A 26,704-nucleotide genomic window follows, 5' to 3' on the forward strand; every position below is an offset into this window, starting at 1 on the left:
TTTGGAACTCTTTTTCTGGAATGGCCATCAGAGCTGTCATCGTATTACCCTGGGTGTCCTGGATGTCATCAAAATGTCTTCCTTTCAATATTTCCTTTATCTTTAGGTAAAGAAAGAAGTCATTGGGGGCCAGACCAGGTGAGTAGGGAGGGTGTTCCAATACAGTTATTTGTTTACTGGCTAAAAACTCCCTCACAGACAGTGCCCTGTGAGCTGGTGCATTGTCGTGATGCAAGAGCCATGAATTGTTGGTGAAAAGTTCGGGTTGTCTACCTTTTCCTGCAGCCTTTTCAGCACTTCTAAATAGTAAACTTGGTTAACTGTTTGTCCAGTTGGTACAGATTCATAATGAATAAACCCTCTGATATCAAAAAAGATTAGCAACATCGTTGCAACAAGTTCACAAACTTAAATGTCAGTCTTCGTGTGTGTGTGTGTGTGTGTGTGTGTGTGTGTGTGTGTGTGTGTGTGTAATTTTAGTTATTCCTTGGACATATCAGTGTTTTGGGGTGGAGGTGTTGCCATTATTGTTTTGTTTGTTTAATTTAGTCAACCAACCAAAATGCCCTATTTTGCTGGTCTCCCCAACTCCTTCCCTCCAGCACCCCTTTACTTGGCCTTCACTTTTGCAGACCTGTATCCTCCTCTAAACTCCCTGAAGAAACTGATGACAAGGGGCCATCTCTAAGACCCCATTCTATGCTCTTGTCCCAGGGGCCATCCAGCAACATCAGACCGGTGTAAACCCTGGCGAACTTTTATGTTCACTTTTATGGGTTTTTCTGTCCCTGTCCACTTGTATGACCCTGCTCTCCTCTCTGTCCTGTTCCACCAGCTCCCCAACACGCACATGCAAACCAATTGCAGGAAGCGGGCCTCAAGCCAGGTGCCGCAGCAGAACCCTCTGACATCCTAAGAGATCTTTGGATGGTAGGAAGAGTCCTGGCAATTTAGCATTTCTTGGAGTTGCAGGACTCAGCATCCTGGGCTACCCCCCCCCGCCTCCTCCCCCCCTCTCCCGCTTCCCTGTGACATACTCAGGTTTATCAGGATTTTTCTTGGGGGGGGGATGTGGGGGTGGTCAGTAGAGAGCGAGAAGGAGGTGTGTCTGGAATGCAGGACCCGCTCACGCTGCTTGGCTGGAGAAGGGAGCAGAGAGGTGAGGCGCTGGAAGGGGTGGGGACCGCTGGGCTGACCCAGGCGGGACCAGCACGGTGTGTGCGCGCGTGTGCAGAGTTGAAAAGCGCAGCACGTCGGGGCCACAGGACAGAATCCGGGGCGCGCGCGGAGCTTCCCAGTGTCTTGCTCCTTTGGCTGCAGCCATGACGGAAAACTCTGACAAAGTTCCCATCACCCTGGTGGGGCCCGACGACGTCGAGTTTTGCAGTCCCCCGGTGAGTATCGCCCGGGGTCCTCACTCCGGCTACCGAGTTGGTCCACACGCAGGGCCCGGGCTTCGTGTGGTCCAGATCCCCTATCCCGGGTCAGGCATTTGTGCCACCCAATGTGGAAGGTGGGAGCAAATTGGGGCGCCCAAATGTATGTGGGGTGATGCCCCACGCGTGTTCATGTGCAGAGAGTACAGGATTTCCAGTCGGCTGTGAAGGGGCGGCTGGAAAGGAAATCAAGAGGGGGAGTCCTGTGGCTGGTGGGGAGTGCAGAGCCGTGGGGCGACGGCCGTGCCCGGCGCAGGTTGCTTATCCGACATCCACGCCTGAGTACCGGGGACCCGCGGGAGGGATCGCGGCGAAAGGGGGCGCCTCAGGGAGCTCAGGGCGAGCTGTTCCCCAACCCCACCTCCTACTCCCCGGGAGCACTGCGGGGAGGTCCGCGGGGCACCGGCGGCGGCGCAGACGTGACATGTCCCTCTCCTGGCCCCGCCCGCAGGCATACGCCACAGTGACCGTGAAGCCTTCCAGCCCCGCGCGGCTGCTCAGGGTCGGGGCTGTGGTCCTCATTTCGGGGGCGGTGCTGCTGCTGTTCGGGGCAATCGGGGCCTTCTACTTCTGGAAGGGGAGCGACAATCACGTAAGTCCGGGTGTGTGGGGGTGGTGCCCGGGCTGGGCGGTGCGCGGGGCCGGGAGGTGCGCGGGGTGGCGGGGTCCTCCCTGTCGTGCACACGTTCCCCGCTAGGTGGAGCCAGAGCGCTGGCCCGCGAGCGGCCCGCTCTCGGCAACCGGCGGAGCCTCCAGCCCCAACTACCGCTTTTCTTCTGGGGGCCTTCCCGGACACTTGCCTCTTTGCGTCCGACTCTACTACGCTGCTTTCTGCTCGTAGGCAACTTTGTAGAAGAGCAAGTTAGGGTTTTGAGGGAGAACATTAAAACGTAGAGGAGCGGGAAAATGCAGGGATGGTTCGAGGAAAGCCCATTCCCGCAGATCTCAGCCTTGCGTTTCCACTAAGCAGTTGTGTGACCTTGAGTAAGGCATGTCACCTCTCTGGCCTCGTTTTACCCATCCTCGGGGAAGAAATGGAAATGAACGATCTCGAAGGCCTCTCCCGGCTGAAAAAGGCTGGGAATTTAAGAACCTGGCACAAAAATAGTGGAGGAATATTTGGGGGGGGGGGGACAAATTTGACCTTTCAGGAATTTGTGTTTGCTTGCTTTTTGCATGTGACCTATTCATTAATGCTCTTTTATCTGTTGTTCTAAAGGGAGGAAAGATGTAACTTCCTTAAAAGTGGCAAATCTCTAAAAATCCGTTCTAACCTAGTCACATGTGATTTAACAGTAAATGTTTTATTAACTGCCCTCCTACTTTCTTTGTGTGCAACTATTTATTTTAAAGCTCTGTGGGTTTTCAAAGACTATGAAAAGTGCTTCTAACTTGACTGGGCAGAATTCCAGTGTGTTCTCTAAATACTCTGAATTTTGTTCAACATGGAAAGGGGGGCATTTTATCTTGATGACCATTGCCAGGCCTGGCATAAGCTTATTTGGACTAATGGAAAAGGATTCCGTCTCCAGGGCATACAAAGGGCCGTTTCTTAATCACTACCCTCAGAGGATCTGTGACTGCTGTTTTTCCCCTTCTCTCCCACCATGAAATTCAAAGCATGAACGAATTCCAGTACTTAGAGAAAATGGTGCTGAAAGCAATTCAACCATTTTACACATCACATCTTCTGCAGTCACTGCCTAATTTGTATTTTTAACTCACTGCTTAATGCAGATAAGCATGCTGTTTAGCGCTGAGTCTGTTTTAGAGACTATATCAAATTTACAAGCATCGATTTGTAAGGTCAGAATTGCACAGTATTTTGTGTATATTTGAAAAGTGCCTTAATGTATTTGTATTTTAAATATGGAAGCTGGGCCAGATGCTCATATTTGAAAGCAGCAAATCTGAACATGGGAATGATTTCAAAATCTACATCTCCATTAATAGCAGGGTTTCAATTGTCATCCCTTGGGAAATTGTACGGTAGTCGAATGCAAATGCTATCTTCTAGATGACAGAACCCTCAGTGCTATAGGTCACCTGGGGATAAAAATAGGTTTGCTTTTTTTTTTTTTGGTAAAGATTTTTATCATGATATATATTAAAATGAATACCACTTGGCATTTAATTATTCAAGGCAAACACAGCTAACTGACAAGATTCTAAAAAGAGATTGAAAGATCATACTGAATAAGCTGGGCTCCCTTTCTTCATATCTTTTACTTTCTGGCAAGATGGTTGGTTGTCTGGTTCAAGAGAGAAGTATTAAATTCTAAGAATACAGACGAATAGTGAATCACATTTTATTGCCGACAATCAAAGTTATTGCTATTTCCTATCCAGGCAGGAGAATGAAGAACACTGTGGTAGTTTCTTTTTTTCTTTCCTCCCAAAATATTTGGTGCTGATCCATATACTTAAGTGTGAAAAACAAATCATAAAATACTAAATAAAGTAAATCTGGGGCCATCTATGCATACCAGATGCACAGGACTCCTTTCCCCAAATACAAATCTAAACAGCCCAACCAAAACATAATTTTTTAAAAAAAGCAAACCTCTATCAAACAGAAAGACGTCCCCTCCTGATGGACTACCCCCTCTGTGGGGATTATCTGTGCCTCCACTTGTCTGTGTTGCTTTACGAGGAGAGCCGGTGCCATTCACCTCCTATCCATTTCACATGGGTAAATCCCCTTAGGACAGGTTTACTCCAAGTCAGCTGGAGGACCGTGAGACATCACAGTGCTAATAAGTGGGGGAAAGTGACGGGGCTCCAATATTGCGGCCATGTGTCAGCCACATTACTGTACATGGAACAAGGCATTGACATATGGGAAATTCCCACCCATAGGAGATAACTGACAACCCTGCCCAGTGAGATAGGGGACGAGATCATTGCTTGGGGCCTTTATTCTCAGATTGATTTTTTTTTTAAGACATTGTCCCAAACATTATATGATTCATCTTATAGAACGCAGGCTTTATTAGAAACTCATTAGCAAATATCCTTGGCTGTAAAAAGCACCATTGTGAGCTGAATTTTGGCAAATAATAAACTTCGTTGTACTTGGATAGAAATAGCCTTAGGTGCCAACAGCTCCAGCGGTTTAGAGGAGATAATGTGATTACTGCTCCATCAGCCAGCCTTCTTCTGAGCTCAGAGCCCAGTACTTTGGAAATAATTTCAGACTATTTACCACCACTGTCCCCGTGGCTTCAGGAGGGCACAGACCTCTCACTGCTGCCCCCTGCAGGCTGTGCGCTGCTTATAAAAGAGGGATGGAAGCCACATTAGAAAGGATGCGATCCCATACCTTGTTAGGGAGCTTTTGCAGAGAGGAAGGTGGTGACAGGGGATGATGGAAGAAAGTGAAATTAAGACCACTTAAGAAATTTTCTAGTATTACAATCTTGTCTCCTTTAGACCTGCTAAGTGGAAATCGTTAATTTCTTAAATTTTGCACTGCTCTACTAGTAAAAGCTTGTGTTCAACAACCGAAAAACAGAGCCTCTTGTCGCCTGAGTGAAGGACTCTTGTGCCAGCAGGAACTCACATGGGTGTTGTCTGTCATACTCTTTTTGACAGTCATAATTAACCCATGTGAATAGTGGCTGCTCAGCGAGCACAGGGACAGAAGAGTGTCTGCTTTCTAAACCTTACCTGCAGGAAGCACTAGCTCAGCCAAAGAAAACAGGTTTCCCAAACTGGGCTGATCATAGGGACCACCTGAGATGCACAGTGAAACTAGATTGGTGGACTCTGCTACAGCTCCTCTAAATCAGAACCCCTAGAAGTGGTTCTTAGGCTCGGGCCAGCGTGGGAGACAGTACACTGCAGGAATGGAAGTTCACCAATGGAGGGAGGGAGGCCCACTGAGAGATGGTTGAGCTGAACCGGCTCGCCGATATCGTCTGTTCCGCTGAATGAAGGCTGTGGCCTGAAAGGGTACTGGCTAGCAAAGCCATTTCTACATCTCCACTGATTAAATAAAACCATGCCCTGTGGGTCTTGTAACAATGAGTTTTCTACAGCTAATGATCCCGTAACAACAGATACTTTTTCCAGTGTTTGCCCATGTAGCAGTCGTTCTTCATAATGAGAGAGAAAATCAAACTTGAATTGAATCTGAGCTCTTTGTGACTCCAACCTCCTGACCTGACACTAAGTGGCAAGCGTCTTTCATCAGTTCTCATGCCTTCCCCTGTAAAGAATTTGCATAGTATATCATATGATATAGATATATGCATATAAATCATATATGATATAAACATATGTCTCTAAGTCAGAAAAAGAAACGGAAAGACAAGAAACCCACCTGCTACCCCACAATGCAGAGAAAGTTCTAGCAGGACACCAGCACACAGAGTAGCAGTATATGAATTAGTTTTTAAACTAGTGGACTAACAAGATGTCTAAACTAAGAAAGCACCCTGGATCGTCTAATTTAGTGGTAAATGTTTTTTTAAAAAAATTTTAATGGCAGTATTTTTCTTAAGCTTTCACTCAGAAACACAACACATAAAACAGAAGCAGAGCCGCTCTGCTCCAGTTGGAGGTGGACAGGGGAGAAAAGAGACTCATAGCCCCACCTGCTCTGCCACCCCCACCTCTGGGCCCTTCTGTGAAACCTCGGAGCTTTAGGACATAAACCATCTATGAGATCTAACTCCCAAGACACAGGGCTAAGTGGTGTGGCCACCTGTCCTCCTGATTTCTGGACCAGCGCCCATCTGCAATGCCAAGTCTCCCTCCCTTCTCCCCCACATGCCTCGTAACAAAATGCCCTACAACCCCATATGCCCGTCCCGAGGAGTCATTAAAATGAGTAACTCCCATTTGGAGCTGAAACAGATGTCCACATTGACCTTCCTCTCTGTAAATGCTGCTCCGTATCAGACAAACCCCTCCTCGCTTCAGTCCTCACTGTATACACTCCATGCCCAATTTTAACCAAAAGATTTTTTAAAAAAACTTTCAAATTGAGGTCCCTCTGCAGCCTTTACTTGATAACCCAGTTAACTCTCTGCCTCGTCCATTTCCATTTACACATCTCAAGGCTGGCTGCGTAGTCGAGTTGTCCTTTAAAAAAAATAAAAGAAAGGTCTATGCCCAAGCCCCATCCTCGTAGGCGCTGATTTGATGGAGGACTGGGGGGGGGGACCCAGACATGGTAGCTGGAGATTCTACTCAGATGTTTCTATATCCAGCCAGGATTTCACATCCCCGAGTATTTGAATTAGTAGCAGAGACTATCAAAGGTTTTACTTTAAAGGTATGGCTTAAGAAATTGTTCTACTAAGTGATCGGTATATGGAAGGAGTCCTTGCATATAAATGTATCATTCTTATGGACGAATCATGTATCTCTATAAATATGAAAGCTACCTCATTTACTGCAGGTCTAGAGATAATACCCGAATCGCTCTGAAAGGAAAGCATCACTATTCTTATGTTCCCTTCCAGATTTACAACGTCCGTTATACCATGAGTATCAATGGGAAATTACAAGATGGGTCAATGGAAATAGATGCTGGGAACAACTTGGAGACTTTTAAAATGGGAAGTGGAGCTGAAGAAGCAGTTGAAGTTAATGATTTCCAGAATGTAAGTATATTTCATGTGTTTAGAGAATTTAACCAGGCAAGCCTGGGAGACTGCTAGTTGAGGGCGAAGCAGCATCTCACACACATCCAAATGGTACGTGTTCTTTACCATAGTCATAGAGCTGCACCATGCAGCAGATTCTCCCTGAGAACGGACCACTCTTTCTTTTTCTATATTTTAAAAATTTAAAAAAAGAGAAGGTTGAGTTCCAGTCAAGATGGCACAGTAGGTAAACACTGTGCTTACCTTCTCCCACGACCACATCAAAATTACATATAAACAGCAAAACAACCCTCATTGAGAATCATGTTAAATCTTCCTTAACAAAACCCCTAAAACTGAGGACAGACAGAAGCAGCCACTTCGAGACTGGTTAGGGGGGGCAGAGGCACAGAATGGGCTGGTCCCACACCCATGTGTGACCATGAAAAATCGGGAGGGATATCTTCGCTGCAGAGGTTCTCCACCCCACCCCCCAGGGGAGCAAGGCATCCCAGTGCCACACCAGGCTCCCCAGCCCAGGGTTCCAATGCCAGGGAGAAAAGTCCCCATAGTTTCTGGTGGTGAAAACCAGCAGAGATTGTGCCTGAGTCAGACGGTGGATGACTGGAGTCCCAGTCACTCATCTTAAAGGGACCACGCACAGACTTACGGACAGAATCACTGGCTCTGAGCTCCAGTACTGGGGCAGCAGCTGGAGAGGTGACAGGAACATACAAGGTGGGGTAGGGGTAACTAAGATACTTGGCTTCGGGAAGAGGGCTGGAGGGGCAGCGGCTGGAGGGGCAGCTTTCTCCCGATGGAGCCAGACAAAACAGACTTTAAAACAATGGCTATAACAATAGACAAAGAAGGATCTAGCAATCCCACTTCTGGGTATTTATCCAAAGAAACCCAAAACGCTACTTCGAGGGACCTGTGCAGTATTATTTACAATGGCCAAGATAGGAAGGCAACCTGGGTGTTCCTGAATGGATGAATGGATAAAGAAGAAGTGGTACATGTGTACAGTGGAATATTACTCAGCCATAAAAAAGAATGAAATCTTGCCATCTGTGACAACATGGATGGACCTAGAGGGTATTGTGCTGCATGTAGTAAGTCAGACAGTGAAAAACAGTGTCATATCATTTCACTTACAAGTGTAATCTAAAGAACAAAATAAACAAACGCATGAAACAGAAACAAAACCATAGATACAGAGAACATTTTGATGGTTGCCAAGCAATTTGGGCATGGGTGAAAAGGGGAAGGGTTTAAGAAGTACAAATTGGTTGTTACACAGTAGCCATGGGCATGAAGGGTACAACATAAGGAGTATTGTCAATAATATTGTAGTAACTATGTATGGTGTCAGATGGGTACTACATTTGTTGGGGTGATAGATGGGAGAGGGTTGGGGGCAGGGTGAAAAATGTGAAGGGACTAAGAAGTACAAATTGGCAGTTATAAAATAGTCATGGGGATGTGAAGCAAAGCACAGGGAATATAGTCAATGATATGGTAATAGGTATGTACAGTTCCAGGTGGGTACTAGACTAGTCAGGGGGATCACTTCATAAATTATATAAATGTCTGACCACTATGCTGTACACCTGAAGTTAATATAAAATAATATGGAACGTCAAGTGTAATTGAAAATTTTTAAAAGAGGGCAAAAGAAAAAGGGGAATAAGAGGTTTAAAGTTCCAGATATCAAACAAATAAGTCTTGGGGATGTAATACACAGCATAAGAAATACAGTCAGTAATGTTGTGATCACAGGGTACGGTGTCAGATGGTTGCTGGGCTTATCATGGTGATCACTTCTTTAGCATAGGGAGTATAATCAGTAGTATGATAATAACTGTATAGTGTCAGGTCGGTACTGTTGAATAACTGTGATGTACACCTGAAATTAATACAGTGTGTATATTAGCTATATTTTAATAAAAATCTTATTAAAAAGAAAAAACACCCTGGCGTTGAAAAAAACAGGTTCTTGGAACTTCGTAAAGTCTTGGCAGAAAGACATAAAAGAGCTGTCTTCCCAAGCAGCTTTCTATAACACAGTTTAAATCAAATGTTCAAATTATCCTAGAGTGTTGCAAGGTCTTCTTTTCAATTTATGGAGAGGAGGGAAATTTTAATGGCCTCATAGTTTCGTCAACAACAGATAGGACCTATTTACATACTTTTCTCAATTTTTTAGGTTTCCTATTTAACCTAGAAAATTAGCATGGGGAAATCCCTGTTATGTCATATGTTTTCTGACTATGGCCTATTACAGATAACAAATTTTAGTCTCCTTTGAAAAGGGCAAACATGTTTGTTTTCAAAAATGCAATTTATAGGCGATTTGAGACATTAAGGTATGTATCAGCACTTCTGTGTCACTCCAGCCCAGCTTTCCTGTTGGCCAACATAAGTATCTTATTCTCTTTCATGTTCCAAATTGAAGACCAGGCAACACTATTTTTCTTCTCCTGTTAAATCTGTAGCTAGAGCAGGTGAAGTTTCATAATGAAAAAAAAAAAAAGGCTCTTGAAAATAATGTCTCTTCTGATAGTTTATTGGCCTACAAACATCTCATTGACCAACTGGTCTTCCTCTGATCGATAAGAAAAACTAGAGCTGCTTTTCATTTGAATGAAAGAACTCCCCTTGTTGATACCAAAACACTTCACAATCCTTTTGAATAGCAAACAGATGCCGACATCAGAGCCCTGGTGATGTTAGATACGATTTGATGCTGAGAAGCAGGGCCCTGTTCAGGGTGGGGTGTGCCCTGGGGACAGGTGTGCCCGGTGGCACCTCGTTTAGTCAGAGCTTTGCAAATGGCTCTGGTCAACGCATGAGGATAACTTCCCTGGACCTATTAAAGGCTTTTACTACAAGCGCTGGACAAAGGAAAAGCCTTTTGCTTTGTACTGCTCAGTATAAAATGATAAAATGTGACTTACCCACATACATCATTCAATCCAGAACAGTATGCAAAGGTCGTTACATAGATGATTAAGAAAAGCTCCATCTCTCTCAAGATGTGCATGTATCAGGAATATACTTTTCAAACATTTTAATCCCAAACCTATATATCTGTTTTATAATCCTTTGGTTCTAAAAGTGGTATTGATTGTGTTTTGTTCTCCTAGGCCAACAGGGCCACAAATATTTTATGAACTGATCAATTCTCTTTGATAGCTTCCACATTTCTTTCAGTCAGAACTGGTGAGTAGAGCATTGTTTTTTGATGGATAGAATCTGTTACGCGTTTAAACAAGCCTGGACTTTCAAAACCACATGAATCAGCCAGTATGGTACCTGCATAATTACTTTCTTCCAGATTTTAAACCATCGGTCAAATTCAAGAAGCATTTAGTGGGGGCTACTGTGTGCAAGGGATGGTATTAAGCATGGGGAATGCAAAGATAGATGAGATGGTTGGCACTGGCCCCCTCCCTCAGGGACCTTCCAGCCCAGTCCAGGAAGCTAGCTCAGGTCACCTGGGAAAAGTGCCACAACAGAGCTGTGAACGGAGTGGACGCAGTCACTGCCCATTAGGGGGGTGGAGCAGGTTTTACAGAGGGGGTGACAGTGGAATCAGGTCTGCAAGAATGATTAGGATTTCAACCAGCAGAGAAGTAGGGGCAGGGCTTTTCAGGCCCAGGGAAGAACACTGAATAGAAATTCACAGGCCTGCTCTGGAGCTCTACGGAGCCCAGTGTGGCTGAGGGTGAGAAAGGGCTGTCGATGGGGATGCAGGTGGGGCCAGGAAAGGAGAGGTTCTGAACTGTAAGTGAACAGTTTCCCCCTCTACCCCACAACCCCGCCAAGATTTCAGCAGAACCGATGATAAAAGAACTTTCTGAGAGGGAAGAGCACTGAACAAAGGGACCCAGACTCTACACTGTTAAAGAAAAAGTGATTCAGGAACTCGTTCAAGTGTGGGGGGCTATTGCAGTGGGGTTTGGTAGTAGAGGGGAGAGACTGGGCTCAACCCTGAATACAGAAAGTAAAAATGGGGATTTAGAGCCAAGGAGCAGGCTAGGGTGTTGGTGGATGGAAAATTACTGAGAGAAAAAGTAGTTCTTTGCTAAGTGACCTAACAGGATTTTTGCTGAAGGCAGCCAGGGCGATCAGATACGGGATGGAGGTCAGACTCGGGCTATCTCAGCAGGATCCTTGCTAAAATTGGAATAAGGGGACCAAGACAGAGCCCAAGTTTGGGGCCTCATCAAAAAGAGGACTCAGAGCAGCCTGCCTAGAGCTAAGTCAAGTCTTTGTCAATACCCTGAAAAATACAAAAACCGGATTTGTCTAAGCCAGTTCTCAGGCCTAACGACATATATAACAAAAATCCTGGTTAGAAACTAAGGTAGAATAAACTGGTGCATGTATATGGGTATTCACTCTACAATTTTTTTAACTTTGTGTATATTTCAATTGTTTTATTTGAAAAGGCAGAGGGGGAGAAAAGGATAGCATAACCTACATGGTAGGTAGGTTATTGATTTCAAAAATCAATATGGCCCCCAAGTATAACATAAAGGAAAAATAAAATGAAAGTCATATCTTTGCTTCGATAGTTGGATCACTGTGAGTGCCAGAGCCGAAAATGCAGACAGACAGACCTAAATGTGTGTTGGCAAATTAAATGCCAGGAAATTTTTTCAGTGAACAAAAGTGCCACTTCCTGTCCATTTTCATAGTAATTCCATTCCTAGGAAATTCATTGCACATGAAAGCTATGCCAAAAATCACTCTGTGTTTATGTGTAAAGTGATGTTAGCTTCCAGGCACAGATACTTCCAATCAGGTTTTCACCCAGGACCCAGGGCAGTTAGTCCTTCAGGGCCTCCCCAGGCTCACTGGTCAGACCAGCATCCCTGGGCCCTGCCCACTAAAAGCCAGCAGAGCTGCCCATCTTTGTGACAACAAAAAACTCCTTCAAAAATTTCTGTAGTGCCCCCTTGGGGGGAGGGCCCCTTGCTCTCTGGGAACTTCAGGTTTAAGCCACAGAAACAGATGAGCTACCCTAGAAAGAAAAAAATGTGCAGCTAAAATGAGATTACTGGACTCTTGATAAAGAATGTTAGGTCATTATTGAATGTCAACTATAATTGTGTATATATATATATATATATATATATATATATAGTCACGGGGCATGGAGTACAGCATAAGAAATAGAGTCAATGGAACTATAACAGCTATACACAATGTCACAGGGGTAATAGATTGGGGGGGGGATTACCACTTTGTGAGGGCTGTAAATGTCTATTACATTGTTTTGTACACCTGAAACTAATTTTTGTTAAAAAGAGTGTTAGGTCAGGGACTCTTCACTCATTATTTTTGTTAGCAAATTTCTTCATTATCACCAGCTTCTAAGGCCTTATTTGTTTGCAAAAACCAAAGGTTTGCTTGTCTTTCTTGTGCTTTGTCATTCCCTCGGTTTAGTCTCTTATATCTGACTGCTTAATGTAGATTTGCAGCTAACCAGGTGGTTCATATGGGTGAATTCCTTCCCACAGAACCCAGCCCTAGGGGGGTTCAGTTCTCTCTGCAGTGTGCAGACTGGCAGAACGAACGCAATCCTGGATTCACAATCCAGGCTGTGAACTGTTCAATAGAATCAGCTCTCCCCTGTGGGGATATGGTAATGGTTATATGGCATTTCCTCCCCTGCATCTCACATTCAGAAGGTAGGAGGGTTTGAAGTTAAGAGAACATACCACATAGGGGGGCAGTAATCTCCCTCCCCTGCCTTCTGTTTTTCAAACCATAAGCTCTAGATTTACACCCAGAATAAGAGCAGCAGACCTTCAGGAGATAGGACAATCGTTCTTAAAGTGTATTTCCTAAGCCACCACCAGCAGCATCTCCTAAGAACTTGTTAAAAGTGCCAAGTTTAGAGTTCCGGTGAAGATGGCGCAGTGGTGAAAGCTGTGCTTACCTTCTCTCACAACCACATCTGGATTACAGCTGAGCTGAGGAACCATTATTGGGAATTGCCTGAGATCTGGCTGAGCTGAAGCCCTACAACTATGGATGTGTAGAGGAAGCCACCTTGAGGTTGGAATGAGGGGCAGAGACATGAAACGGGCTGGTCCCACACCCACGTCGTGTGACTATTAAAAACCAGGAGGGACAGAAGCAAGGGATCCCAGCCCCTCCCCAGCCTGGGGTTGCAGTGCTAGGGAGAGAAGTCCCCATGGTTTCTGGTTGTGAAAACCAGCTGAGATTGTGGCAGAGTGACAGGGGGCAGCTTGAATCCCAGCCGCTCCTCTTAGAAAGGGACCAAGCAAGGACTTACCCAGTGACTGTATCACCGGCTCTGAGCTTCAGCAATAAGACGGCAGCTGGAGAGGCAGCAGGGATATGTGGTGGGGAACCAAGTTGTCTGGCTTTGGGACAGGAGCTGGAGGGGCAGCTTTCTCCTGGACAGAGAAGCTTTCAGAGGCCACTTTTCTTTATTGAGCCCTCCCTCCCCAATGTGGTCACAATATCTGAGTCTCCATCAAGCTGACTAACGATGTTTATTTGCCACATCCTGGTAATTCTGAGATCCCACCACGCCCAACTTTCAGGCATATCCAAGCTGCTTCCAGTGGCCTTTTCATGCAAACCTCCTGTTTTGATTCATGCTGTAGACTTTCCTAGGGTCTCTCAAAGGTTTGTGGAACCCAAACAAGCAGAATCTGGCTTGAGCATGTCCTGTACCTCTGGCTAGCAGCCCTAAGCCTGGTACTAGCAGCAGCCAGCCCCAGTTCGTAGCTTGGCCTCTTGAGGCATCTCCAAGAACAGCACAGGTAGTGGCCATCTGCAGATTGCTTTGTGGCTCCTGCCTGTGGCCCCAGGTGGGGCACGAGCTGCTCCTGAAGTTGACCTGTAGGAGGTCCCCTCCCAGGAGGCCCTGGGGCTGGTGCCCCCCAGTGGCCAGCTTTGAAACCAGCGAGAGCATCACCTAGCCACCTCCAAGGGGCACAACCTAGTGGCAGATTGGGCAGGCACCAAAGTCCTGCTGAGGCAGATCCTGCTCTGTAGAGTCAGCCTCTGCACCACAGCTCCTCCACTGTAGTCAAGGCCACTCCTCACCACCAGTGAGCCCTAGGGTCAGTCCCTCCCACTGATGTCCAAACAGCAACCAAGGCTCAACTACAAGAGAAGAACACACACAGCCCACACAAGGGACACACCTGGAGTGCACGGCTCAGGTGACCAGGAAGACTTTGCCACTGGGCCCCACAGCACACCTACTACATAAGGCCACTCTACTAAGACTAGGAGGCATAACAGCCCTTCCTAATACATAGAAATAAACACAGGGAGGCAGCGAAAATGGGGAGACAAAGAAACATGTCCGCAAGAAAAGAATAGAACAAAGCTCCAGAAAAAGAACTAAACAAAATGGAGACAAGCAATCGACCAGACTCGGAGTTCCAAACACTAGTTATAAGGATGTTCAGTGATCTCAGGGAGAACTTCAACAAAGAGGTAGGAAACATAAAAATGGAGAGGGAAAACATAAAAAAGAACTAGTCAGAAACAAAGAATACAAAAAATGGAAATGAAGACTACATTACAGGCAATCAACAGTAGATTAGATGAAGCAGAGGACTGAATCAGGAATTTGGAAGATAAGGTAGCAGAAAACACCCAATCAGAACAGCAAAAAGAAAAAAGAATCCCCCCAAATGAGGACAGTTTAAGGGGCCTCTGGGACAACATCAAGCATGCCAACATCAACATTATTGGGGTACTAGAAGGAGAAGAGAGAGAGAGCAAGGAATTGAAAATGTATTTGAAGAAATAATGATGGAAAACTTTCTTAACCTGGCAAAGGAAACACACATACAATCCCAGGAAGCACAGAGTCCCAAACAAGATGAACCCAAACAGTCCCACACCAAGACACATCATACTTAAAATGCCAAAGGTTAAAGACAAAGAGGGAATCTTAAAAGCAACAAGAGAAAAGCAGTTTTTTACTTACAAGGGCACTCCCATAAGACTGTCAGCTGATTTCTTAACAGAAACTTTGCAGGCCAGAAGAGACTGGCAGCAAATATTCAAAGTGATGAAAAAGCAAGGACCTACAACCAAGATTACCAGCAAACCTATCATTTAGAATCGAAGGACAGATATAGAACTTCCCAGACAAGAAAAACTGAAGGAGTTCCTCTCCACCACACCAGTATTACAATGGATCTTAGAGACCAAAATAATAATAATAATAATAATAATAATAATAATAATAATAAAAAAATGGCAATAACTATATACCTATCAAGAATTACTTTAAATGTAAATGGAGTAAATGTTCCAAAGCTAAATGCTTTTCCTTCCCCACTCCTTGGCATTGACGCTGGAATAAGTTCTGTGTCTTCCCGACATTTGTCTCAATTCAACAGATTGACAAGTTGAGATGTTTGGTGTGTTGGTGTCTGTTACGGTGGCATGAAATCTGTGGACCTTTAATACTGTTTTGGCCACTGACTAGTCACGAAGTTAGCCAGCAGGGTGAAAGCAAACACTCTGGGGACAGATCGCACTGCTGTGCCTGAGGGGCTCTGCGGGCAGAGTCAATACCGAGCTGTCAGCCAGGACCGAGGCCTTGCAGCTAAGGGTCCCTGGAGGCTGGTCCCCAGGCAGACAGGAGAGAACTCATCCAAGTCCCTGGGTAAGGTCTAGGAGCAAGGTTCAGCTCCTGGTGTTGTAGAAAGCTGTACTATTTATCCTGGGCTTGGTAATTTAGGAAAAATCTGAATTTATGGAATTAATTAATTGGACCAACATCTTTTGAGAACCTTTGTGGGATCAGCAAAAAGCAGCTCATAATTGAGACGACATCTCAGGGAGCCAACTACCATACAGGCACCTAAGTGCCAAAAGAGAGGTGAAGCGGCTGGGGAGAGGGGATAACTACAGGAAGTCAGAGGGAGAGCCCCCTTAGCCGGGATGGTCAGAGAGAGCAGCACAGAGGTGGCCTTTCATCCAAGCTGGAGGGACAGATGCAGCAATTAACATTCTGTGTGTCAGCACCTCCCCCCACTACACTATCTAACCTACCACGCCATTGTTCCTATCTCCACTTGGCTTTATTTTCCTCCATAGCACACAGAACTTAGCACTTAGCATAGCACTAAACACCACCTGACGCTATCTCTATTTTTTATTTTTAGTAAAGTTAAGCTGAAAGTTAACCTCCATGAAGGCAAAGATTCCATCTGTTTTGTTCATCTCCATACCCAGTAACAGGACCAATGCCTGGCTTGCAGTAGACACTCAGTACATTGCATACGTGGACGCATGGCTGAATGAACATTTATTTCATTTTCTAGGGCATCACAGGAATCCGTTTTGCTGGAGGCGAGAAGTGCTACATCAAAGCACAAGTGAAGGCTCGGGTTCCTGAGGTGGGCGCCCTGACCAAACAGAGCATCGCCTCGGAACTGGTGGGTACCAGCAGGCTCCAGGCAGCAAGAGGGTTTGGCAGACGCTGTGTGAAGGCACACCCCTTACTGTGTCCAGTTCCTGGATAGGTTCCAGACCAGAACCTAAGTTCTAGTTCTTCTCTGCCAAAAGAATTGCACTATTTTGGTCTTACTGGTTGGTTCCAAGTGATGTTTCTTACATGATGTAGCATATGTAAAAGTTTTGGAAAACCGTATTTCAAAGTGCATAAAGAGGCTTGGTCTCACATGGCCCTGATTTGCCTGATGATAAGGGGCTGTCTGATCAGTGATTAAGACAACATGAAGGACTTCACGTGATACAATCTTCATCAGAGGGGCGTCAGGAGACTTCTAGCCACAGTTCCACTCATTGTTGGAATTCCTCCTGCAAATCCCCTCCAGCTGATCACTCAGCCTCTGCTGGAAAGCAGTAACAGGGTTCCTGTGTGTCAGACAACTGCACAGGACATACGGTGTTTCCCCGAAAATAAGACCTAGCCGGACCATCAGCTCTAATATGTATTTTGGAGCAAAAATTCTTATAAGATCCAGTATATTATAATTATATTATTCCTGGTCTTATGTTAAAATAAGACTGGGCCTTCTATTAATTTTTGCTCCAAAAGACGCATTAGAGCTGATGGTCCAGGAAGGTCTTATTTTCGGGGATGCCCGGTAGTTCTGACCAGTTTGCCCTGCACGGAGCTGAGACAGCTCCCCCTACAATTTCTTCCCATTGGTTCAAGTTCAGTCAAGTTCAGTGAAGCTACTCAATATGTATCAAATTCATTTTGTGTCCAACTTATAGAGGTTTTTTCAAAAACATAATTCTTCCCTTTATTTTAATAACTTGCCTTTGAGCTTGATTTTATAAACATTTATTTTGAGAACTACACAGAGTTCTAAAGACACATTTGATACTTTAGGGCTTGCGACGTAGTCACATTCATTGTTGTCTTCCGTTTGAGTTGTGGTAGGGTCTGGTGGCAAGAAAATAGACTTTGGAGTCAGAAAAATGTAGATTCAAATCGAGGTCTGACACTGGCCATGGATGTGGCTTCAGTTTTATCATCCACAAACTAGGGGTCTGCTACTGTCTCCATGGCCCTAGAACCTTCTGGATAATGACTAGATGGCTGCTGCTCTAATTAGTAATTTCACTATGATCACCTTTGGTCCTTCCAGTCTCCCTGAGAGGGGAGCCAGCATCAGCTCCCTCAAGGCAAGAGAGGAAAACTAAGGGTAAGCAAAGGTGCCTAGAAACAGCCTGACTGTTTGCTCTCCTAGGAACAGCAGCGGGAGGTATCTCAAAACACAAAAGGAAACAAAAACTACAAACAACAAACCTGTGAGTTGTCCAAACTCACCAGCACGTCCTCCGTGTCCTCTCCTACTGCCAGTTTTCCCAACCTTCCTCCTGCGAGATGCTTTCCAGGCCTTCAATGCCGCAGGCAGGCTCCTCTAACGCTGTTCTAGTGGGTTCTCTGGGACTGGGCCATTCAGATGGAAGGCATGCACTCAGTGTGAACTCGGCAGGACAAGCTGCCTCGGATCTGACCCTTGAACTTCTCTTACTGCATGACCTTTGTTTTTTGGTCATATCACTCGTTTGTTAAGAAGCCTCTGGGGAACTATAATCCTTGACACTGTCCCCATGAAGTGGACCTAGAACCCGTTCCCCTTCCTTCCTGCCTTCCAAAAGAACCAACTCCCCAACCACTGCTGACTGAGATCAAATCATAAGTTGACAGTACATTTTCTGGGTTTTGGAAAAACACTTTTCTTCTGGTTTTTAAAGACTTCGTCAATGTATAAAATTTGGTAAATACATAAAAGAATAGAGAAGAAATTCTCCACAATTGCATAATCCACAGATAGCTAATATGAATGTTTTGGTAAATTTTCTTGTGTGATATTCTTTTCATAATTGAAGAGATACTGTTATACATTCTTATGATTTTCACTTAGCTTTAGTTCTTTTAACGTGGATTACAATGGATGTATTATATGTCACCATATAATTTCTAAAGTTTCTTCTTCTTGAACACGCAGCTTATCTTCCATTTTTCAACAATTCAAATAATTCAAGATCATTTTTTTTGAATACAGAAATAATTCCCTGTGGTGAAGTTTTGTATGTCAATATTTGTCGGCATCTGACTCTTTTCTCAGGTCATAGAAGTGAATTTCTTTTGTGTTTTAATTGTTTATCTTGAGCATGGTGGATCCTCAGGAGGACAAAACCCAATTCAGACAATATGTGTGTGTATGCATTTGGAACGTGTTTGACTGTCAGTAGCAGAAAACTACACTTAGAGCGACTTAAACAAATAAGGATTTGCTTTTCTCCTCAGTAAGCAACGTGGCGGCTACAGGCATTGGCTCAGTGACCAGAATCTATTTTGGCCTTTCCTTCCAGTTCCAAACATCAACCATGCTTTCAAGTAAGGAAGTCAGGGAGAGGCTGAGCAATGCCAACAATGACTTCCCTTCAGTCAGGAGAAGCTTCGATCTCCTTGTGTAGAACTGGTCATACAGGCACCCATAGCTGCCGGCGAGTCTCTCTCCTGGACCGGGCTCTTGCCGCCTCAAACACAAGTAGGATTGTGTTGCAAGGGGAGGGCGGAGAAAGGAGACTGAGCAGCAAACCAGAAGGATGTGCGAGAGGTTGATTTCACATTCCTAGCTTGTAGGATGCATGTATATGCATTATTCCTGTAAGTCCCACTGTCCCCACACATGCTAGATTATGATGGGGTAGATTTATGCTCTGCTTGCTCTTATCAATTTTTCATCAGTTTTTTATAACTTTAAAAAGCGACTATACCCAAAGAGCATTCATTTCCTGGATGGAGCCACTTAATTTAAGGTAAATAACTGGATTACCTGGCTGCTAGCTTCCTCCAGTAACTTTTAAGTTGTTTTCATGCAGCCATAAGCCTGAGGGAGAAAGCGTAAATGAAGTACTGCTTTTAGCTAAAAATAAAGAGAACACATTTTAATTTCTCCAACCTACTGCCAACTAATAAATACATGAAAGCAACAACTTGGCACAATAAATTTGTCTCCTGGGTTATAAAACCATTCTCAGCATTTCGCTGTAGAAGAAAACCCAGGGTTTCGCTCTGAAATCTCAGTGGTGTGCTTGATGTGAGGAACATCTGAAATACGTTTTGTTCGAGCTGGGAGATGTAGAAATGGTTGATGTTAAATACTACTTTGAACTGAAGACATTAAAGAACCAATCACTTGCTTTTCCCATTGTTGTTCAGTACAAAAAAATCCCAAAGGATTTTCACTTCAAATGGAGGTTTCCTTTATCCTTTGTCGGATTCCAGGGCCGTTCAATTACTTTTCCTCAAAAAAATCTTTGATCAAAAACATCAGATTAACCTAAATCTCAAAGTTGATATCAAGTAATTTTCACTTCCACTCAGGACACTCGTGGGCATACATTCCAGCGATCCAAAGGCAGGACGACGTGAGGAGGGCACTGAGGATTGTGAAGAGCTACAAAGAGGCGAGATTAGAACCCTAAAGTGGGGGGGTGGGGGGGCCAACACACACACACACACACACACACACACACACACACACACACTGAATTTTCATTAAGTTTTTACCCACGTGAATTTTAACACGCAGCACATCCCACCGTCTCTGCTCAGTGCATTTCACTTTCACTCACTTACAGGAAGGCAAGATCATGCCGGTTAAATACGAAGAAAATTCTCTTATCTGGGTGGCTGTAGACCAGCCCGTGAAGGATAACAGCTTCTTGAGTTCTAAAGTCATAGAACTTTGTGGCAACCTCCCCATTTTCTGGCTGAAACCGACATATCCAAAAGGTAACGTTTTCAATTCTCCTCATGCTGCTTGGGAGTCTCTCCTTGTTCCTGTGAGGTTTCTGCCAGGCCCTCCCTCCACAGGCCTGAGCGTGGAAGAAGGAAGATAAGTCAGATACAAGGCACAGTGTCCCAGGAATTGGCATGAGAGCAGAGCGAAGGGAAATGAGCCGGGAATGTTACAGGGAAAGGAGGGAGCAGCGGGGTCAACAGGATGCAGGTCAGAGAGTCACAACACCCCTGTATGGCCTGCCCGCTCTGCCCCGTAATCTCAGTTGCTCTCACTTTCCGATTTTACTTGTTTTTTTTTTATTCCTAAGACATAGAGTCAAGGGACTAAGGAGCTGTCATACCATCGAATCTTTATTATGTTCAAATCTAGAATTATGGGACAGCCAAAAGCAGCTGTGGGCACAGGCTGAAATTCTTCAAGTCTCAAGCATCAGTTTCCAAGTGCAGTGAAATCAATGGAGATGCCCTGGGGTTCAGAGCTCCGTTGGCGCACACCTGCCAGCTGTTTCCAGGCGGTGCAGGGCAGGTGAACCCTGGGTCAGGCTCCTTCCCCTTAGTTTCCCCATCCTCAGGGTACTCTCACCCGACTTCCACTCCCATCACCCCTCTGGGCTCCCAATGGCCCACTTTGTAGCCGGCTCCAGTGTGGAAAAAAGGCCTTTCTCCCAGCACAGTTGACAAAGGCTGTGTTTTCTGAAGGATTTTACGGAACACCGAGCGAGAGCAGCATGGAAATAAAAAAATAAAAATAATAACACAGGCATCAAACCACCAGGCTTGGGCGGGGGATGGGCAGTTACTGTTTAACGGGTGCAGTTTCATTTTCGCCAGATGAAAAAATGTTCTGGACACTGATGGTTGCATAGCAAGTAATGGTGACTGTACTTTATGCCACATAGTTAAGATGGTAAATTTTATGTATATTTTATTACCACAATTTCTTTTAAACACCTCACCAGGCAGAGCAAGTCCAGACTTCTGATTCTGCCAGGGTAACTTATCCCCACTGTTCACAAGTCTTATTCTATCCCAGAGCTTGGATCAGATGGTTACTTTCTAGCCCAGGCAAGGCAAATAGGATTCAATGTATGAGCCACTGGCCGTGGCTGCCTGGGAAAATGGGTTAAGAAAGATCCTGAGGCCACATGCAGGCTTGGCAAGGAAGACTGTGAGTGGCCGGGGGCTGCCGAGTGGACTCTTGCCGACTGGGTGGCGGCAACGCACAATTCCCTGGCCACTTCCCGAATTCTTGCTCTCAGTTCCCCACTACCTCCACCTGGAACAGGTCTTCGGGCTTCCCACCACCCAACTACTCGTCCAACACCCTGTCACACCTTTCCCGGTCAAGGATAAAAGTATCTGCCTCTGCTACCATGTGGAGCTCTCCCAGAAATGTCACCTGGGCCCTCCTTGCCAGGGAGGCTAGGGAAATGAGTGGTATTTCACTTTCGCAGCCCCTGGAGTAGAGGCAGGCAAAGAAACAAGGGGACTAAGAATGGATTTTCGTCAGTTACCTTACAATATCTACCTCAATTAGGGCTAAAAAATCAAATTCTGATTATCTGTATGCATAACCCCAAACGCTAAAACCCGCTTTATTATTCCGAAACTCATCAGTACAAATTTAAATGGTATCTAGCCATCTCTGTGTTTGGGTGTCTGTCCTTCACCCCAGTAAACACAGAGCTTCCTTAATTATCCAAATAAAGGAATTAACGTGCAGCATTTTTTGCAGAAATCCAGAGACAAAGAAGAGAGTTGGTGACACAAATTGTTACAAGCACCACAAGAAGACCACAAAGCGGACCACGGAGCAACCCGGGGCCTGGCAGGCTGGGAAACAAAACCAGACCCAGTGTGCAGGAGGATGCCGGTGCCTCCAACGCAGACGCTTACAACGTGCGTACTGGGGTCTGCCTGCCTCGCGCAGGCCAACGCACTGAGCACACACTCAAGTGCTGGGCTTTCTACTGGAGGTTTCAGATGGGCATGTAGTATTCAACTGAGACCTTTACTCAGTATTTTAAAAATACCTCGTTTGCTGCAAGGTTTATAAATGCAACTGAAAGTGCTTAAGCATAGCCTCTGTAGCATAAAATCCTGACTGGCTGTAACCCTTACTCAGAATTCTTTCCTGGGTTCTCCTTTTCTTGACTCACAGGCAAATCCATAAAGACAAATTCATATCAGGAACTTATCTAAAAATGTTCCCAAGAGTGTGCCCTGGGGGCATCGTACAGAATGAAAGCACTCCCTTTCCTTCCTCCTTTATGTCCACTTTATTCATCCATTCAACAGACACTTGAGGAGCTGCTGGCCAGGCCGTACACACACAGTAACGTTCGCCCTCAGGGGGCCTCAGTCAGGTCTGCAGACAGACTGTCAGACAAGACACTTTAGACGGGAACATTGAACTGCTGTTTGTACGGGTGACACTAACGTGCTGAAAACTTCTCAAATCTTCCACGAAATATTCTTTATCATTACTATACTTTGCAGGGGATAGAAGTAGAAAAAGAAGTATTTATTTGTAACTAGTGTTTAAAATGAAAAAGTAACGTGCATAAGTTTTTAAAAACAGTGTAAGAGCATACAATGAAAAGTGAATTTAGTTTCCCTTCCCACATCCCTCCCAGAGCAGCTTATTTGCCCAGTTTTTTCACATGAGTACACACACAACCCCACACACACAATTTTGACAGAGCATACAAAACTTCTGAACCTTTTCTGCCATTACACTATTTTGAAGAGTTTGCTCTATCTCCTATGTAGATTTACCTCCTTTCTTTCATTTTAAGGTCCGCATATTAAATTTGTGGATGTGCAGAAATTTAACTAGTTCTGCTTTGGTGGACATGTAAATAACGCCCGTCGTTTGCTCTTGTAAATGCTGTTAACAGTATATGAGCTTGAACACACATGCCACAGGGCGTTATGGGAAGGTGACCACCAGTTAAGGCAGGTGAAGCTCTTAGCACAGGGCTTGGCATGAACTCGCTCAGTGTTAACTAGTAGTCTTATTAGACCTCTTATACACGAGGGAATGTATCTGTAGCATACATACTGACTTTGGGGTCTGCTGCGTCAAGGTGGATGGGAAGTGTACGTTTTTTTGTTGTTGTTTTTTTGGAAGTGTACGTTTTAATGGAGGATACTAAATTGTCTTCTGAGGACTTATACCAGCTCCATGTCTTCAAATAGTAATGAAAGGACTCATTTCTTACCAAACTTTAAAAATTTTACCAGTCTTGTGGGTATAAAATTTATCTCCTGGTTGTTTTATCTTGCTTGTCTTTACATATAAGGTCGAGCATCTTTTCATACACAGATAAGCCTTTTTTTTTTCTTATGTAACTCTTCAGGCCTATACTGTTTCATGTGTTGCAAATACACTTTCTCGTTTATCATTTTAGACTAATAATTTTAGAAAGATTTAGAGCAAGTATTTAAATAACCCAAGGCTTATCAGAAAATTCAGGATACCAAAGTACTTACTCCATTCCTTAAAGCTCAAAGAATAAAAAGGGAAATAAAATCTGAATGGGCGAATAGAAAATTTAATAGTGTTTTATTTCCCAGGTAGCTGGGCTAGCTGAACCTGGTTCCAGGGACGAGGCATCAGCCCCTTTACACATGGCCAGGATGCTTTCGTCTGCCTTGCGTCCTGCCTTGAGTGAACCATATTCTTTTAAAAACTGCATCTACATCAATTTTCCCCTTTATTTCATGTTCACTTTTAAGCAGAAACACCTCCCCATCATCTGTCCTTCATATATTTCTTTAAAAAAGTATCTTAGAGCAACAACCTGAGATTTGCTCCCAATGTTTTAAACCTAACAAGGCTGTGTTGAACCCTCAGACAAAAAAATACCGCTTTTTGACTACCCCTGCCCCTGAAGAGTTAATCATAATGAGGTGTTATTCTTTTTGTTACCCCAGATGAACCTATTTTAAGAGATAAACAGAAAAAAAGAGGGGGCCGGGAAATCTGAATAATATAAAAATATGAGTGTAACACAATAAATACAGTGATGACAAAAATTGAACACAGGCTGTATCAGACAGTGTGAAGGAACTGTTAATTTTGTTATTTTGTTAGGTGTGATAATAGCAGTATGGTTGTATAGGAAAGTATGCTCTTATTCTAGAAAGACATTCTAAAATATTTATGGGACAAATGTCACAATGTCTTCAATTCTCTTTAAATTCACTTCAGAATTTAAAATGCTTCAGCCAAGAAAAAAATTTGACAAAAATCAGCAATTGTCAAATCTAGATGATGTTCAGTACACAATTTTCTTCACTTTCCATTATGTTTGAAATTTTCATGATAAAAATGCCACCTCCCACCCCCCCACGCCCCAAAGGCAAGACTGCATATTGGAGAAGGTGACGGCTCACTCTGCTCAAGCCTGTTTGGCTGCTTCTGCCTACGGTCAGCTACCTCGGGGAAAAGGGCTTAAACGGCACAGAGGATTTACTTTAAGGGCTTCTGGGCAATGTAATTCAATACCATATTAAAGAGGATACAGAAATTATACCCCTAGATATTCATAAAAAGGGAAGCCAGATGTGTACATTTGACAGGGGGTAAGTTCCTTCCAGTTTTGTGCTTCTCCAGCGGTTAAAAACGCAGAGTTTGTAGGTGATTTTTACTTCCAGATGATTTTGTGTAATGATGACACATAGACACTAGAAGGTAAAGTTTAAGGTCTTGAAGTTTTACACATTACAGGGTGCCTTTTCCTGAGCAATACAGGCCCCTTACGTTGAAATGAAGGCAGAAGCTGAATGACTTGACAGCTTTCAGGCAGCACAAGTGGCCACCTGCCAGCCTAGCTCAATGAGCTTCAAAATGTGCTCCCGAGTCCTGGGAGCCATCACAGCAAGAAGACACCAGTGTCCCACTGACTTAAAATTAGCAGTGACAGAAATGCTTTTGTCTCATGCTTCCTTTTTGTTTTCCTATTTAAAACAAGACAAGTCACTGCTGAGTGGTACCCATAGCTCATTTTAAGGCATGGAGAAACTTCACCATAACATAAAACAAAAAACCTTCTTGCCAGTGACAGATTAGGTAGGTGGAAGTTCCTTGATGTTAGAAGGAATTCTCCAAACTCCTTGCAGAAAAGTATGCTGGTTTCTTGTAGCAGTGAGACATTCAGGATCTTAGTTTAAACTAATGTGTGTGTTACCAACTTCTCGTTATGAAGAAAACACAAATAATTCTCTTTTGTCACAGCAGCAGGATGAGGGAACCATGACATTCGACCCTCGACTGGATCACGAAGGCACCTGCTGTATAGAGTGTAGGCGGGGCTACACCCAGTGTGAGAAGGTCTGTGAACCCTTGGGGGGCTTTGACCCATGGCCCTATCATTATCAAGGCTGCCGTATCATCTGCAGAATCATCATGCCGTGCGCCTGGTGGGTAGCCCGCATTTTGGCCATGGTGTGAAGCCACTTCAGGTACCAGGTGCTGGAAAGAATGAACTCAAGAGACACCCAAAGTATGAAGAATCTTGATGCCGAAGGGACCGAAAAGTATTTAATACTCAGTCTGAGTGACGTTCTTTAAGACACTTTTGACAGAACAGTTCTCAGTTGCTTTATAGAACTTTATGCAGCATGTGCAAATGTACTGGAAGGGTAGTCTAAAGATGCTGTAATAATCATTTTACTACTTGCTATTTTTCATTTGCTTTGCTGATAAATCCTGCTTACATGACTCGCTTCCCAAGCTATTTTGAAATAAACATGAAAAATTATTCACAATTTGTCAAAGATATCAATTGTACACTTGAATTCCTTTTAGTCAAGTCACTGATTAAGTTGTTCTGTTATTTGCACAGAATTCCTCAACTGTTCTTCAACTTTATTGTTCTTCCCTGCCTTGCAAATGTATTCCCAGATAAAAACACAGACAGGAAAGAAACACAGGCCACATAATGGAATCTGAGTAAACATACACCTCAGTGGAGTAGGCAGCTCATAGGAAACTCTTATCTACAGTCTGTGCTGGCAGGTGGCTGCCCTATGTCAAGAGTCACCTCCAGGAAAAGAGCATTAGGATAAAGATGGAAAGTGGAGATGAAGACAGATCAGACTTGCGGGAAGAGGACTTTCGTTGCCGTCCTGAAAAGCAGGTCTTCACACTCTTTTCTATCTGCTGTCAGTCAGAGGTCCCTGGGCATGAAGCAGCTTAATGGTTTCTACCTCTGTGGTACAAGTGGGGCCGCTGGTGTGTCCGATGGCCAATCAGTTACTCGCCTAATAACACGGCTGAAGCAGAACAGCTTATTTACTTAGAGTGACATGAAGTCTCTCAGGAACACTGACAAGAACAAGAGGGCTGTCATTAG

The 26,704-nt window shown here is 44.4% G+C and overlaps 1 protein-coding gene across 2 annotated transcripts; it reads left to right on the plus strand.

Annotated features, from left to right (window-relative positions):
• The first annotated feature begins 1,153 nt into the window (after positions 1-1,153).
• CNMD (chondromodulin) lies at positions 1,154-26,117 on the plus strand. 2 transcript variants are annotated; one of them, XM_081046838.1, is made up of 7 exons: positions 1,154-1,394; positions 1,888-2,028; positions 6,908-7,048; positions 16,372-16,485; positions 20,180-20,333; positions 22,078-22,241; positions 25,588-26,117. In XM_081046838.1, the coding sequence occupies exons 1-7, from the start codon at positions 1,323-1,325 to the stop codon at positions 25,798-25,800; spliced, it is 999 nt and encodes a 332-aa protein (XP_080902964.1). In that variant the 5' UTR covers positions 1,154-1,322; the 3' UTR covers positions 25,801-26,117. The 2 variants fall into 2 exon arrangements, with proteins under 2 accessions (XP_080902964.1, XP_080902965.1); XM_081046839.1 differs by having other exon boundaries at positions 1,257-1,394; positions 25,585-26,117.
• Positions 26,118-26,704: the final 587 nt, after the last annotated feature.

Source organism: Rhinolophus hipposideros, assembly GCF_964194185.1.
Source record: "Rhinolophus hipposideros genome assembly, chromosome: 4".
Classification (NCBI taxonomy): domain Eukaryota; kingdom Metazoa; phylum Chordata; class Mammalia; order Chiroptera; family Rhinolophidae; genus Rhinolophus; species Rhinolophus hipposideros.